Here is a 16,812-nt window from a genome sequence, read left to right as displayed (position 1 = left end):
GTATTTTTAATTAGAGTGAACATTACCTGTTCATAATTAAGGCCGTTGTTACACTTAGAATATACACATATGTAAATCCAAATATATTTTCCAAGTTTTTAATATATATTTGGATTCAGTGAGTAAAACTACATACGAGGTTTTTTTTAAACGGAACATCTTTGTTAACCAGTGTTAGCAGAACATTCCTGCAAAGACCCCGATCATTGTCAGTCGATGCCGAGCTGTAGTAATGTAGTGAGTTGTTCCCACACAATTTCAGTGAAACTAGTACAATCAAGTTTGTAATCTTTGATTTTGGCCTTATTCATGTTATATTAAGTTTGCTGGACAGCTCACTGGACTGACCCTGTTAAAGGGAAGGATGGAAGAATCAATAATCAAAAGGACTTGGTGTTCATGAATAAGCACCACCACACCCAAACTAGACATTAGCCAGTCCCTTATTGTTATGAGACACTGTTAAAGAGTTCCTGCTAATTACACTGATTCAGATTTGATCTGAAGTTGTTGTAGAGGTCTAACAAAGTATCTGTGGACATTCTCCATGTGGTGTCTAACAAAGTAAGAGTCTGATTGTGTGTCTAAAACAAGTGAAGTTATTTACCAGATGCTTATAAAATCGTCACTAAGCAGGAAAAGATGTGTGTCTCTACAAGTAAACACTCATGGTCATGAAATCCCTTAGCTTTTTTTTTTTTTTTTTTTAATATGTTGTTGTATATATAGATGGTTCATCCATACACCAACCAAAAGCTTGAGACCTTCACGATAAGTCCAATTGTACATGCTTCAATGATGTATCCAATTGCACTTTCAGTGCTCACAAACACTTGTCCTGTAGCCATACTGAACACCAAGAGCATCCTCTTTTCCTGAAATTGATGTTTCCGAGTTGCCCACCGATCCACTCTGTAACCAGATGCATTACGACCAGCCATTACAGAAGTCACTTGCAAAGTAACAAAGTTACAGCTGTTTTCATTTTAAATAGTCTTCAATTTAAAAAATTTGCAGTCTGATACAGAAGGCTAGGAGACCTGAACAATATGAAAGTGCTAGTCATTAATTTACAGAGATCAGGCATCACATAGTGCTATGAATTATCCAATATGCTACATATGAATACAGCTGTTGATACCTTACAAATGCCTCTGGTTGTTTTTCAAGGCTACTTGAAAAAGCAATAACCTTGGCTTGAAAATACATAAACAGGTGTTTGTTTATGTAGAAAATAATGTAGATTTCACCACTACCAGAGGTATAATCTTATTACGACCACTTGGCCACAACAGTGATAATGAAATATTTAGTCCCATTATCAATTCTATCTGTTAATCCCCCAATTTTGTTTAAGTGGGAAAAAAAACGATAAACAAAAGAGTTGCTGTCATGGTATCCCCTCCGCTCTGGGCTCCAGAAGACAGCGTTGTTCAGAGCTTCTTCTCTTGCATCGTGCTCAAGTTCTTGGTTTGTTTTCCCCAGCCATTGGTTGCATTTTGGTTGCTTTCCCACATCTTCTGGTGCTATTTCCCATTTGACAGATTGAAGAATGACTGAGAAGAACCAGTTCTGGAACCACTACTTAAGGGAACAACACAAGCTTTGTTTTCACTTCACTACAATCAGTCACAGAGTAATAAAAAGTAGAACAGATGACTCAATTCATCCCTGGAGCAGTGCCTCCAAAGTTGAAAGTAGATGGCACCACTGGCGCTGTGAACTTGTACCCGCCGTGTTTCTCGATCATCTTGGATTCTGCAATCAGACAATAAGCAACAGTACTTAGCCAAATAAGCAGTAAACCAGGGTTTACTTAAGATTTACTGCTGCTCACTGTTCGTTTGTCATTTTAATACGTTAGTGTGGAGCTCCAAGACAACTCTCATTTTGTCATGTGAAAAATAACGTTCTTGCATTTTTATTCCCTGTATTATCATCATCATCCACAGAACAACACAGGATGTAGGTATATAATGTTAAGGCAAGAAAATTTATTGTTAATCCAACAGGGAAAACAGAAAAATACAATGGAAAGAGGGACAAGCATGATTAAAAGATTAAGTAACCCCAACATACACTCATCTGCTTTCTTCACCCTCTGATGCTCAGCTGCTGAAGATTTTTTTTGTTTTTTGTTGTTTGTTGATAATGAAGACGAAATGATGAGATAGAAATGAGGACCAACATGCAACAAAAGATTCCACAGGGACAGCAGGGACAGTTTGGTTCATTAAATCCAGGGACCACTGCTCTGCTCAACGAGCAGTCAGAAATCATACAGGCAGGTTGGGCTACAGTGTACACAATGTTTACTGTTGAACTGGGAGTGCACACCTATCGTCTTATATGGAGGTGCAAATCTATATTTTCATAATCATGTAGATTGGTTGTATAATTGAGTTTTTATTTCACGTAGAACTACATCAATAAACAAAACAAAACAAAAAAGCAGTAAATGGTACAAAGTAGAAAAATTGCTTTATTGTCAGCCTGAAGTGAAGCGTCAGCATTTAATTGGAAAATTGAGGAGCCGTCTTAGCTGGCGCTCACCGTGTGCTGCCCGTCTCTGGTCTGCAAGTGTGCCAATGTCCTGAAGCTGTTTGCCCTGTTCCTCGTCGAGGGCTTGTGTTAGTGCCTGGTACCATGCCGGGTCACGGGTCTGGATATCTGCATCACAGTGACGTGACATCAGTACAACAGGGACACATTTATTTGACTGAAACATTCATTTCGGATTTGCAAGACAGTGATAAAAAGTTTGTTGCCTTACTCTGTAGTATGGCTTTGAAGATCTGATACTCGTCCACCAAGTTATCTTCGTCGTCTACAGCTGTAGTGTAGCCCTCGAGTGCCGTCTCCTCAGCATCGTCCTCCTCCCAGTCTTCATCATCTCCGTCCTCCCCTGCATGCTTTGCCAGCATCTCCAGGTACTCCTGACCCTCTTCATCGATGTCGTCCTCATCACTGCCAAGTTCGGCTACTTTCAGAGTGAAGACAAGTCCTTTCAAAAACAGCTCACGTCTTGACTTGCAGCGTGACACTAAATGTAGCAGGAGTGACACTTAATACATCAAATATTTATGTCTTACCGTTGTCATCCTCATCTTCCCCGTCTTCATCGTCGTCCTCGTCCTCATTCTCATGCTCTGCTCGACAGGCGTACGCCCTCTTCAGGCCACTGAACAGTAGGATGGCTGCTGGGAGAAGCTGACCGGCCACCTGGTTGACAGCCTGAGGCCTGTGGTCGAGGTCGATGAGAGCGCAGAGTCCCAGAATGCACATCTTCCTGTCGTGGAGGCTGTGAGCAGAGCAAGGGGAACAAAACGTTAGTCGCAGTTCAGTGAACACCAGATTAAAAAATAGCAACGACTGATTAATGAAGCTTTAAAGTCAGCTGTCTTTTAGGGAAAGGCACAACATATTTGTGCTGTGGTTGGGCAAGATGACATCAGTCAACACCTGACACCTGCAGCTCTAGCAAGGTTGGACAGTCATCAGTATTTTAATAATGTAATATTGTCATTACCAGCTACTACAGACAGACTGTCGTCCATCATTCCATTTTAAATGTCAGTATGTCTACTCTCACAGCAAAGTGCTCTTAAGTTGTATTTTGGTTCATTTTAAATCCAACAATACATCATACATTTTTTTTTAAAAGTTTGTCTGCACCAAAAGCTCGATCTCCTGAATTTCTTCCTCCCTCCTCTGCCTCTGGAGTGCGTGACTCTAATTATACACTAAAAACTAATTCTGCTGCATGTGTATTAAGACAAATTAAATGGAAAATTCATCAGCATTTTTGTCTCCAATGGTCAATAGTTCATCTTTAGCTGGAACATGCATTAATAAAAACTTGAGTCTTACCCAAGGAAGCAATCGACATCTTTCAGCCACTGGCTTATGAAGTGGTTAGTGATTGGCTCAGTGTTGTTGGGAAAGCGAAGATTCTCCAAAGTGTTGAGGAGAAGAGGGGGGCTGTAGTAAAGTGCAGCGATGGCCACCTGCAGGCACATAGTCCTCAGCTCACTCGTCTTCACCTCCCGCGTCAAACGCTCCAAGGCAGCAGCCACGAACAAGGGCACAACCTGCAACAGCAGCAGGGTGAGATAGCACACATCTCATCAGGATGACAAACATGATTTTTTTTTAAATACTACACAACTGCAGGCCTTCGTGCATCCTGTACATGTTTGAATAGTCACTGCGAGGTAGGAGTTACCGCTTTATCTGAGTGGCTCACTTCTGTTAAATGGAAAATAGGATTAACTTCATTCACCACTGACCTGATCAATGCCACGGCCTTTGCACTGCAGAATGATCACCTCTAAGAGCTTAGCTGCATGGCACTCTGGATCCTCACCTGGATCACCTGTCAGGACCTGTGTAAAGTAACGGGCCATGGTAAACCTCCTAAAGAGCACTCCACAAATAATTCAGCCTGAATGCACAGACACTCTTGCAACATGTTTCGTCATGCTCGCTGTTACCTTCTTGCACATGCTATAGATAATCTCTAGGTATTTGGTGTCAGATAGGAGGGTGTCTGTGTCAACTGTGACATAGTTGTGAAGGAGAGGCATCATATCTGAAACAGAAACAGTTGTTATTCTCACTTGTTCCTCTTTCAATGTCTAAACTCAGGAAACTGGCTGATTTAAGAGTACAGGCCTGGATTTCATTGAAAAGTCTACACCCCTCACTGAAGCATCCCAACATCAGCGTGAAGAGTTTTCCTTTCATGCTCGTACCTGTGAAGTAATCAAATCCATCCTGCTGGAAGACTTCATACACAAGTGGAAGAAGCTGCCACATCTGTGGTGACACCTGCTGGCAGGTCAGACTGTGAGCCAAGGACAGGATCTCCTCATAGAATTCTGGGAAGCAAGTGAAAGACAAGAGAGTCACTCTAGGTAAATCTGGTCTGTAAATAATCAGTAGGTCAGACAGAAACGGTGTTAGTGCAACATGCAGGTGGAATGTGGAAGATCAGGAAGAGGCGGTCGTACTTACCCAGTACGTGTTGTTGCAGCACAGTGCCAATCACCTGCAGACAGATGCCCTCCAGCTGCTGGGTGATCTGAAACAGCAGCAGGGTTAAAGGTAATGAGGATTTCATCAATATATAATAAAGCTGTCAAATCCAAAGTGTGTAGTTTAATCTTAACAGCATGTTCCTGACACTTCGACTGTCAGGGAGAATCATTCAATATTTTCTGGTTCCTTTAGTCCTTCATGATATTATACCAACTATCTTCAGGCTGTGGACTGTTGCTCGGGCAAAACAAGACATTTTATGCTGCACCTTCATCTTTAGGAAACACTGGTTGACATTTTTCATTACTTTCTGACATTTAAAAGATCAAACAGCTGATTGATTATTCAAGAAAATAATCACCAGATTTATGGATTATGAAAATCATGATTTCTGCAGCCCTTCTTTTAATTGTGTAAAACAGATTATACAGGGATATTTAAATGTAAATCATAATTGCAGAAGGGATTTTTTTTTTTTAAACTGCAGAATGATTCTGTAATTACTCACCTGACAACAGGATTAAAGATCAGTGTAAAATATGGACAGTGTCAAACTAGAAGTAAAGAGTACAAGCAATTCATCATCCAGTTGAAATTCACACTTCAAATAAAAGTACTTCCACTTCTGAGCAGCTAAGCGACGTACATTAAAATAAAAAAAAATTCTTAAAAAATAAAAAAAATAATATATATATATATATATTTTTTTTTTTTTAAAGACTGAAACCTAAACTACTGAACCATTACGCAATCAAAAATCCAAAAGGCTTGGTCAAATCTAATAGCTTCTTGGCTTCAGGCAGCAGTAGTCCTATGTTTCAGCAGACATGGTGGCAGCATGCCCCGGCACTATTTCTAGCGTCTGCCTCAGCCTGACTCATTTTGAACATGGCGAGTACAGAGCGTGTTCCCAGGAGTTGGTGGGTGGCTCAAGTGTGTTGGCAGGAAGGCTGCAGCAGACCAGAGCTGCTTCTACAGAGGAAGTGGCTCCGAGATGAGTGATCAGCCAGGAGACTGTGTCTGTGCGTGTGTGCAGCGCACTTAATAGCTATGCTGCTTACCTCTTTGTGGTCCTCCACCACACTTAGCAAGGTGTCAATGGTGTTGAGGATGCCCATTGCTGTCACAGCCTTGTCATCCCCTCCCTCCTCGTCAGGCCCCGTCTGAATCACCTGATTGAACGTCATCGCCTGTCAAAGAGCGAGGACATGGTTGTGTTTCTATTAGTTTCCAAATATCTTAACGGTTATTGTCGGGCTGGAGATCTGATAGATTTCCCCTATCAGGACTCCTATACAATATGAAAAGGAAAAGTTACCAAGCAAATTTGACTGGATGTTTCTCTTAAAAGTAACAGAGGGTTCAAACATACAAGCATTTGGGAACTATTCACGTAGAAAAAAAAAAAAAAAAAGGATAACTTTGATGTTGGATAATAGTTGATGATGCCAGCAAATTTGATGAAGCAATCACAATCCTGGTACCTTTAAGTGGATTTGCAGTTGTCTTTTTGTCAGGCACATCACAGTTTTGGATAAAAATCTGCCCGGTAATACTTTTATTTATTTTCCTGCTTTCTATTAGAATAAAGTCAGTTTGGAAATAACACAGATCATCTTCAAATAGTTATTGTCCTCTTGGAAATCACAGTTCTCCTCATTCATAGCAACCTTAGGGAGAGAGCTTATTTGGCCAATCTGATGGTATCATATCAAAATCATGACACCAACAGATAGCCTTCACACGGATTGCACTCACCAAGTGCTGTGTCATCTCCACTGCAATTGGAGTGACCTCCTCGCTATATTCACAGATCATCTTCTGGATGACATTGGTGAGGTCATCATTCTCTGTCTCTCTGACAATGTGCAGGAGTGCCTGCATCACTGGCCGGATGAAGGGGGTGATGTATTCTTTGGCTAAACAACAAAATACAAAACTTTAGACATGACTATTAAATTACACTATTGAATAAACAAAAGACCCAGACAATTACTGTATGTGGTGCAGTCAGCAAACCATGAGCTGCATGACTTTACTTGCACACCTTTCTCCTGGTTGCTGATGAGAACCTGCAGGGCAATAGCAGCCTCTACCTTTACTGGCATCTCATTGTCATTGATTAGACAGAGGCGGGTCAGCTCAAGAGCTGTCTGCAGGTTCTGGTCACTTTTGAACTTCACCTCACAGAAGTAATGCAGGACCCAGCAAGCCTATATGAAAACAAGAGGGGTTGAGAGAATGAGACAGGACAGATTAAAAAGGTCCTAAACTAAAGATACATGCCAACATTGTAAGTCACTTCATTCAGTGCTGTTATCACAGAAGTCTGAGGTCTGCTGGTTGGGTGATTATCACTCACTCTGGCTCTCATGTAGCCCAGTTCACTGCGGAACAGGGGGAAGACATGATTCTGCAGCATGAACTCCATCTGGTCCTTGTATACCTTTTTCTGTGTAAAGACATAAAGGAAAAACTGTGAAGACCATCAAACACAATTTACACAACACTTATCCTGTATGTGCAGTTTGTACTTTACCAAAAATTCATGAATGACTAGTTTGGAACTTACTAGAAAAAAGGCTGTTCAAACTGAGTTTAGGTAAATGGCTAATTTCAACTCTACAGTTTTGGCAATATTTGGACCACAGCTATGAAATATTAAAATGGACTTCAACTAAATAATTCCAATCTAAAACCAAGTAGGCACAGTAGTTTTCACCATCTCCAATAATAGATATCTAAATCACTTCCTGCAAAATCATCTCGTGTTAAAAACGGGGGCTGTCAGAGCAGTAGTGCAAATAAAGCCGCTGGGAGCAGCTTACCTTCAGCAGTATTTCAGCCAAAGAACCGATCATGTGCAGAGCACCATCCTTTTTCCTGGGGTCCGAGCTGGGATCAGTGAGAATCTGGTAACAGAAGCCCATGGTCTTTTGCAGCACCTAAACAAAGAATGAACAACACACTGTATTATTCTTTAGTGAGAACTATATTTGAATTATGGGACAGAGACAACATCTGTTTCTTGCACACAATTGTGGAAAATTCCCAAGAACCTAATGTCAACTCACCTCTTTCCTCTTGTTGCAGGCAGTGAAGAGGAGCGTTTGAGCTGCTGTTGTTGGGGAGATGAAGTCCTCGAACACGTCTAAGGGACACGGCACAAATTGAAGGGACAGTTAGTCATCACACATGCACTCGATTCATTTTAGAGTCCAGGCAAAAACTTTGTCTGCTTACCAAACTTCATGCGGATGTACTCATATGGATCCTCCTGCCACAGTTCCTCATCGCTATCTGTGTAACACATGAGGGGGAACACCACATCCTGAATGATGCCCTGAAAAGCAAAGGTTACAATTAGGAAAGGTTAACACAGTAGACATCAGGAACTCGACGCGAGAGCTGTTGTTGTCGCGGAACAGGTTCTACACGCTTTCCAATTATTCCAAATACTAAGCTCCCACTGCAGACTGTTAAATCTATAAACAAAAACACTATTTGGTTTATTATTTTGTTAGCCAAACAGCATCATCTCCATGAGGTGGTAACATGATAAAATAGGAGACAGTATTGCTTATTTTAGCTGCAGATGAACTAGGACTGATTAGCAGCCTGCACTTAAATCTTCTGCCAGTGACCAGTCCATCAAAACAAAAAGGGTTTCACAATTTTGTTGATGCACAGCTAAACATCTGTCATATACAGAACTGTGAAATGTTTACTGGCCATTCAAACATGTTGTATGTTTACCTGGATGTGTGGTTTGAGGTTTTTCCACGTCAGAGCGTGTGCTATGCCCTGGTTGATGTAGTTGAGTGTCTGTTGGAGTACTCTGGGAGCCACGTATTGCTTTTCCTTGTACTGGTATAAGACTTTCAGCAGCACCTAGGAGACAAAGGCACAAAAAAACTCAATTTATTTGTGATGTTCTCTCAAAACAAAGTACACTTTGGTCTGACTGGAGGGCCACTGTAAATACTTTTTGTCTTTTAAACGTCTTACCTGCTGCGCAGGAACTGCATATTCTTTTAGGAAAAGTTCAGCAAACTCTGCGTACTCTTTGGTTGTGTTGCCTGGACTTCCATACCTGCAAACAGGATTTAATATAGTGAATGATCATTTTAAACATGTTTGTACGATTTATTCAGCGAGTCAAAAGATGTTTTACAGGACTTTTACCTCTCAAACAGCCGAGCCAAGATGTGAAGGGCCCACTTCTTACACTTCCACCACGGCAGCTCAGGCCGCTCATCTTCATCTATCTGCATCGTCTCCTGCACAAACAAAAGCATTGTTAGCACAGTCTGCTTGTGGAGAAGTAAAATGTGCACACCTTGTAAATCTTTTTTTAAAGTTTTGCCATTATAAAAGCGATACAAATGAATTTTGTCTTCTTACCGGAGGTACATCTCTGTCCACTACTGTCTTCAGGATCTCCATCCACTCTGTCAGGTTCTGTCTGTTGATGAGCTCCAGAGGGAGGTTGTACTGTGGGGACGGACAAGACAGTCAGGTTTTCTCTAAAAACTGAAATCCTACTACAACGACAGCACATATTTCTATTATGTTCATGTTTTCTATATATTTAAGAATAAACATTGATTTCAATGAAAAACATGTATTTTAATACTGCTTGTTCTTTTTTTAACACGGGTCACTCAGAGCTTTAGGAGTTGTGACATCACCTGGAAGAGGGCATAGAGGATTTTGAAGATCTGTTTCTGTATGAGGACAGAGTCACTGGAGTGGTCAGGCAGCAGCTGGATGAAGCGTTCTTTCAGCATGGGCATGAAGATGTGCATGGCAGCCACAAGAGGTTGACGCTCTTCTGGTTTCTTGTATCTGTTTCAGACAAAGGTTACATCAGCACCACGAACACAATGTTTACCTCCCACTTCATGTTTTATACGAAAATATAAAGTATTGAAGATTGAAAACTGGAACTTACTCATAGTTTTTGACAAGCTGGTAAAGACAGAGCAAGATGCCCAGCCACCCTGCACTGTTGTCTGACTGCAGGTAGAAGCCAATCTTGTCCACGATGGTCGTCCACTTGCCGGGGTAGTCATGCTTGATCATGTGGTGGATACATGTTGTCAGCTGAACCCTGTCAAGTTTAAAAGGGCAGTTTTAGAACAAGGGGATTCAAAAAGTGACAACACATTAAGTGGAGTGGACATGAGGGATTGGAAGGAAACATGGATGGATGAAAAAAAAAAAATCCCCTGTGGTCCTATCGCTCCGATCAGCCAGCAGGGTTTGCGTTACCTGATGCGCTCGGGGGAGTGGATGATGGCCTCCACTATGTTGTCTCGAATGAACTGCCTGTCCTCATCCGGGATGTTATTAACAGGCGTCTCTGTGCCTGAACCGTCTCCATCACTCCAGTGCTGGGTTATCATGTTCTTAAGGTAAATCACACCTACACAGAGAGAGAATACAAAAGGTCAGCCATTTAAAGCTCTTTCAGAGCACATCCCAAACTTCAAAGACCCAAAAACCTGATGGATGAATGTGTCCTAAAAATATTAGTATTATATTATGTTTCCCCACATTAACATAGTGGTTCAGTTACTTACCAAAGTAACTGAACCACTATGTATGGGTTAAAAAAATAAATTAAAAAAAAAACACCATTATGCAAGTCCCAAACTTGCACCCATCACACTGACTGCATTTACATCTTTATAGCTGTGTACAGCACAGCAGTGTGAATTTAGAGCCACCTAAAGCCTAAGCTACAGAAATAAATTCTTCCATCTGTAGTTCAGTAGTTTTGAATGTGGCACCAGGGTGTCAGCTCGGTTCATATCGACAGTGTGGGGCCCCACTGAGTTCAGTGGCTCGCTGGGAGAGGCATCTGAGGCAGCGGAGGAGTGAGGGCTGGGAGGCAGACGTCAGACTGCTGACACAAATGTCTACACTGCTGGCGAGGCAATCATAATCCAGCCTATCAATGCTGACGGAGCATTAACCCCCACTCCCCTCCACCTATGACCACCAAACCACACAGCATTGCAAAGCCACCAAGTCCGTCATATAAATGAGATTCATGGACATGAGGGAAATTACATCTCAAAAATGTGTAGATTAATGAAACTACTGCAAGCTTAAATATATGACCAAAAATGGCAACTAAAATAACATGAAGCCATTCTTTAACATCACAGCCTTCTTCTTCATAAAAGTTGAAATAGTCCGAAATTCAATATTAGAAATAATATGAACAAGGCCAAAGGGGTACAACTATGATGACTCAAAACTATCATTTCACATCACAGAAATTCTCAATTTCCCCTTGAAGCATTGAGCTGAGAAGGATTCAGTGTGCTTTACATGTTGAGCTTTTTAGTTGCTAACACACAAACACATTTGAGGTGAATGAAATTTCATTTGTGGTACAAAAAATAAATAAGATTTAAAAACAAATATCACATCTAAAAACTCAAGAACAATATTATTTTAACATGCTTTGAGCACCACATATGAAATCTTATTTACCTGTGTTGTCTTAATTTGGTAGCAGGAACCTCAAGAACACAGCATCATACTGCCAACTCTGATTCAAATACAACTCAAACCCACATTCAATCGTGCTTTCCAGGGACGTGAGGGGCTGTGAAACAACTACTATAATTTGATCAATCTAGTCACACAAAATGATGCAACAACTGTCAATCACAAAGTGATCACAAAAGAAGCTGTGTATTTTTCCATAAAAAAGAAAAAAAACTAAACAAAACATGACAAGTGTTTTTATGTTGGACTGCCTCCCAGCTTCAAACCAGACAGCCTCTAAACAAATAACAATCTGGCCAGCCTAAGTGATTGACTAAGTGCCAGCATATAAATTTAGACGTATGTACGTTTGTAATCTACTTTTCTAATCTAATTTGAAATTATTCCAAGATCTTCAGTGCAGTCTGGAGGAGCTCTGCCTCTATTCTGCTCTCAACACTGTCAGACATTTCTTTTCTACAGCTGGAAAAGTAATTTATTGCACCAAAGCCCATCTCTATAGCAGCTCAATTTGCTAGTAGAGCTGTGAATACTTGAGAGGTGGACACACAATGATTCAGATACTGTCTGTGTACTTTCTGTAACAACTTTGGTCAAGACTTTAACTCTGAAAACAGATTCCCCCCCCGTCGATTAAGACCTTCCTCACTGAGCTGCATTTGACTGAAGCAAAACAAGCTATATTTAACCAACTCCACGTGTACACTGCACTTGAGCGTGGCACTTTAGCCTACAAAAACACAAGTGTGAATCACGTATCGCAGCTAAATTATCCTTTTTTAAAACCATTATGTAAGTGACCTGTTTAACTTGGGATCATGGAGAACCTCTCGTCGATTTCTCATCTAATGCAATCCAACAAATTTAGTCAGATGCAGGATAAAGTGGTAAAGTCATAAAGTCACACAGTAGCAGGGTTTTTCAGTAACCGTGTGTGGTTCCAGTTTATACAAGAGGATAAAAGCTTTGACTGCATGTCATAACATTGTGTTAAAATAACACTTCTTAACGAGAAACAAAAGTGTTGAAAATTGTATTTCCCGAGGAACTGTTATTTTTCTACTGCCCAGAAAGACTGAAATAAATAGCTATCAAAGTGAAAAACAGATTTACATATGCAGAGCAACTGTAGAACTATTCTTTACATGTCAAAGTTTAGACTCACCTGCTTGCCTGACAGGCAAATCCAGCTGATCAGTCATGGTGACACGCAGCAGGGTGGACACAAAGTTTACCTGGGTGTGACCCTGTAAATCACAATAGAAAAGCTGAATGTAAACTGTTCATAAAAACACATAACATTTGGAATCTCCTATTTTTGTATATCATAAATTGTAAATTATATATGGTATTTTGTGTGCAATAGGTTTTGTGCCATTTTTTTTTTGTATTTGTTTCATAAAAAAATATTTTGAGCTTTCACAGCAAACTTGGGTCTATTTTTTGGACAAGGTAAGTTGAGTACACGTTAAGTTTGGCATTAACATGCTTTAAGTCATACTGGCACAAGTCATACTGGCACATCAACAGTGTTGCTAGGCAACTGACAAGGACAGACAATTACTTGTCGGTTCACAAATATTAATGAGCAATTTGGAGCATTTTTACATAATGTACAATAAACTGTGTTATTTTCCAACATCAGCATTTGTCACAAGTCAAAACCCGAGTTACGGAAAAAATGTCCAAATCTGTAAATATTACATTCATGAGTCTTCCATAAAAACTATTTTCATAACAAACCGATGCTCACAATAACCAGCTGCGACCCAAAATATGATTAAGTGGTCAAGTAACTAAGGTTGAATTCTGGGTAATTCCCTCCACCAGAAAAAAAAAAAAAAAGGAGCATTTGGCTGGTCCCGGTGAACTTGTAAACCTGATAAATAAGGAGGTATCAGATATCTGCATGGGTCAGTCTCAAATATGCTGCCATTTACAGATATCAAACTCGTGAGAAGTGCTCCACATCAAACAGAATTTTCTGTATCATCAGTATATGCTTTCATCCAACATATCAATATATGTTCAAAACATGCATTATATTACATTTTCATCAGGCCTTATTCAATGTTTATCTAGCAAATTTCCATGAGTCAGTTTATGACTAAGGAAGGAACTGTATTTAGAAACTACAGATTTACTCCATCCTCCTCCAGAAGACATGATTTCTTTTGTTCAATACAGAACTCAAATAAGTCCAGCCAGCTGTGTCAGAATACTCTCCAAGACCATTCAAGTCAATGCATATGTGGGTGTGAACAAAAAAACAACAAAAAAAAAGCTCCTACTGCCAAGAACAAAACAGATGAAGTTCTTCTTGACTGGAGCATTACAAACTGAATGTTTCTGCCGTGGCTGAATGAATATCACCTGAATATCAGACAGAAATAGGCCTGTGATTGTGGTAAATGTCAGTGACTTACATTAACACAGGCACAAAGGACAGTGGAGCTTTTATCACAGCGTTGTGATCTAACTGTTCAGCATAACTTCATCAAACGCAAACTGGCTTCTAAACCATTTTAAAGACGTCATTCCTGCATATAATCTACATAACAAATGCAGCTCAGTGAGCTCCAAATGTATTCTGGATAAATCATCTGAAGCTATGATTTAAAGGCTTCGGGTTGTTAAAAGGAGGAGAGAGCCGTGTATCCTAACCAACTAGGAAACGCACAACTATTTCCTCGGACCTGCACATCAGACTGGCCTCAAATAAATCAGACTTCATGGTCTTCAAGTTACAGTGAAAGTTAAACGCAATCACAGTCATGTAATTAATTTATCTCAGTCTTGTATACCCATTAATTCGATTTGATAAACATAATTACAGATACGCGCACAATTTAAAAGGCCCGAAGTGAAACTGATACGTGACGTACAAACACAACTTTTTTTTTTTTTAAACTACACAGCCTGGCTGCTGCTAACTTTAGCTTACACGAAACTGCTAGCCTACAACTCTTTATTTTAATATACGTATTAAAAAAAAACCAAAACAAAACAAAAAAAAACCAAACTAGATTTACAGACACCGATAAGATATCAAGTAAAGGTGAGACAACCGGCAGTAAAAGGCTGGATAACGTAAATCTCGCTGCGGTGTTAAACATTGTGCTCAGTTCAGGGCTTGTCACAGTGACACGTGAGCAGCTATGTAGCGCAGCTCAAGCCAACAAGTAAGCTAAGTTGGCTAGCTGACGTTAGCCGCGCAGCTTGACATCAATATCCAGCTGTTAAATACCCCAAGTAGCACCGTGCCCCACGTCCACCCAGGTCCACCCGAGGTTTAAAACCCGCCGCCGGTGTTAGTCTGATGTCGTGTCAGCGCCGAAATGACTCCTACTCTCAGCTAGGGAAGAACGTGCTAGCTCGTTTAGCATTTTTAGCGACACAGCTGGCTCGAGATGAAGCTAACGTTGACGTTGGTTTTTTTTTTTTTTTTTTTTTTTTTTTTTTTTTTTTTAATGGCACGAGAGAGAAAGAGAGAAAGATGACGGGATTCACCTTTATAAGAGTAACGGCCGAAACAACTGCGACAAGGGACGAGGGCGGTAAGACGCGGAGTACCGAGCCGAGCGGAATATCCACCGAGTGGATTTGTCGAGGTAAAAAAAAAGCCAGCGGAGTCCGGTTGGCGTGATCGCACCGTCTCGGTGTTGTGAACGGCCGAGGCCCGGTGCCCGGACCGCGCCACAACTGCCATCACCGTTAACGGCTAATCTCAAACGTTTTTACCTCGTTCAGCTGTCGCTCCGCGGCCTCCCGCAGGTTGGGGTCCATCGTCCCCCGGAGGGCCTCGACCAAAGACTCGGGATCCATCGCGAAAAACTCTGTTTGCGGCTCGGATTTTAATATTTCAAAAAAAAAAGGGGGTCTCTCAGTTCCCAGTCACTGCGCACATGGACGCACGGCTCTCCGGTTACCCGGCGCGAAAGGAAGCAGTGGACGAAGTACCCGGATAGATCAGCGCCAAATTTGTGCAGCACGAACTTCCGCGCGGCGATGGGAGTTGTAGTTTCCGGCGCAACCTGCGCGTGTACTGAGATAGTGAAGGTGACCCACCTACTGGTTGTCTTCATTACAACAACCAAAAAAAAATTAAAAAAAATCCGTTATTTTGGATGATTTCATTTCTTGGTATTCTTCAAATAACAAAAGGACTTTTTAAAAAAAAAAAGTTTTAAAGACTTTCCGTTGTATAGCCTGTGATACCGTTCAATTATCGTTTCATCATAATCCAAAATATATACTGTGATCCTTCCACAAACTACTGTAATCTGACCTTCAACTACATCAGAACATGTTACAGATCATAACTATCGCCTGCAGACTTCTGTTGACCATTATACATGTCGTGCAAATTGTTGAATAGAGGGTAATAATACAGTAAGTGTTTTAGCACCATTAAGGACAAAACAATGGATATCAGCAGTGGTGGAAGAAGTATTGAGATCATTTACTTATGGGTAAAACTACTACAAATACATCAACATGAATAATGAATATACTGCATTACAAGGCATTCACAGCTAAAATGTAGTTAAAATATTAAAGTACTGGTTTGGTCCCTCTGACTGGTATATCATTATATAAATGACATCAAGATTAATAGTGAATCATTAGTGTGTGAGCAGCATGTTACTGTTGTAGCTGCTGCAGGTGGAGCTAGTGTGAACTACTAAATATCCAGTTTTATAAACAGGCACAGAAGATAAATCTGAGGCTTCGTCAGATGATTACTGGTAGAGGAAAGACGAACAACGTTCGTACATTGACATGAAAGAAACATTCTCTTCAATATAATTCAACAATACTAAACACCATTACTCCAACATTTTATTAGACTGCGGGTCCAGATAGACAAAAAAATTGCATAAAACAAAATGATTAGTATCCCATTAAGAGACAGCTGGGTCTCCGTAGCTGTGATTGGTGGTGTACAATAGTTACTAAAGGGTACGTGTGATAAACCTAAGATCATTTTATTTTCAGAGTCATTCAGTCAAAATTCTAATTTATCAGATTGTAAAGTGTTCATTCCTGCAGCCACAAACATTTCACTCCCACACCATCCTCATTATGAGCTACTTAAAGTCTCTGTTTCTGTAGTTGGCCGACAAATAAAATGTTGATGTTGATTTAATTTTTGGTAAAGTTTACCACACACCTAGTGTTTGCCAGTTTAATCTATATATCGTCATCTTTGTACCTTTGTCTGTAAAACCAAAAATATTGACACAG

General features: G+C 40.5%; 1 protein-coding gene across 2 annotated transcripts; it reads right to left on the bottom strand.

Moving 5' to 3' along the window:
• Positions 1-1,585: 1,585 nt before the first annotated feature.
• Positions 1,586-15,522, bottom strand: ipo7 (importin 7). 2 transcript variants are annotated; one of them, XM_069693422.1, is made up of 25 exons: positions 15,307-15,522; positions 12,731-12,812; positions 10,315-10,468; positions 9,995-10,153; positions 9,732-9,888; positions 9,445-9,534; positions 9,226-9,320; positions 9,049-9,133; positions 8,797-8,931; positions 8,284-8,383; positions 8,115-8,191; positions 7,869-7,985; positions 7,403-7,492; positions 7,088-7,253; positions 6,799-6,959; positions 6,102-6,230; positions 5,017-5,083; positions 4,755-4,880; positions 4,494-4,591; positions 4,290-4,385; positions 3,871-4,091; positions 3,093-3,301; positions 2,774-2,983; positions 2,554-2,670; positions 1,586-1,758 (listed from the first exon to the last, which is right to left on the bottom strand). In XM_069693422.1, the coding sequence occupies exons 1-25, from the start codon at positions 15,388-15,390 to the stop codon at positions 1,661-1,663; spliced, it is 3,123 nt and encodes a 1,040-aa protein (XP_069549523.1). In that variant the 5' UTR covers positions 15,391-15,522; the 3' UTR covers positions 1,586-1,660. The 2 variants fall into 2 exon arrangements, with proteins under 2 accessions (XP_069549523.1, XP_069549524.1); XM_069693423.1 differs by having other exon boundaries at positions 2,774-2,980.
• Between the last annotated feature and the right edge of the window lie 1,290 nt (positions 15,523-16,812).

This window comes from Brachyistius frenatus, unplaced genomic scaffold (assembly GCF_029030835.1).
Source record: "Brachyistius frenatus isolate BFR_SWC_R1_liver_20210118 unplaced genomic scaffold, ASM2903083v1 Contig_15, whole genome shotgun sequence".
Lineage (NCBI taxonomy): Eukaryota > Metazoa > Chordata > Actinopteri > Embiotocidae > Brachyistius > Brachyistius frenatus.
The sequence above is the reverse complement of the archived record's forward strand: the minus strand, read 5'-3'. Positions and strand labels throughout refer to the sequence as shown.

What these genes read in the sequence shown, in the direction of transcription:
- ipo7 (XM_069693422.1), bottom strand. Translation starts at nt 15,390, where the DNA reads ATGGATCCCGAGTCTTTGGTCGAGGCCCTCCGGGGGACGATGGACCCC. An exon ending in CACTCCCCCGAGCGCATCAG is followed by an intron (nt 10,154 to 10,314) that starts GTAACGCAAACC and finishes TAAACTTGACAG; the next exon opens with GGTTCAGCTGACAACATGTA. An exon ending in CCAGAGACGGGCAGCACACG is followed by an intron (nt 1,759 to 2,553) that starts GTGAGCGCCAGC and finishes GTCTGATTGCAG; the next exon opens with AATCCAAGATGATCGAGAAA.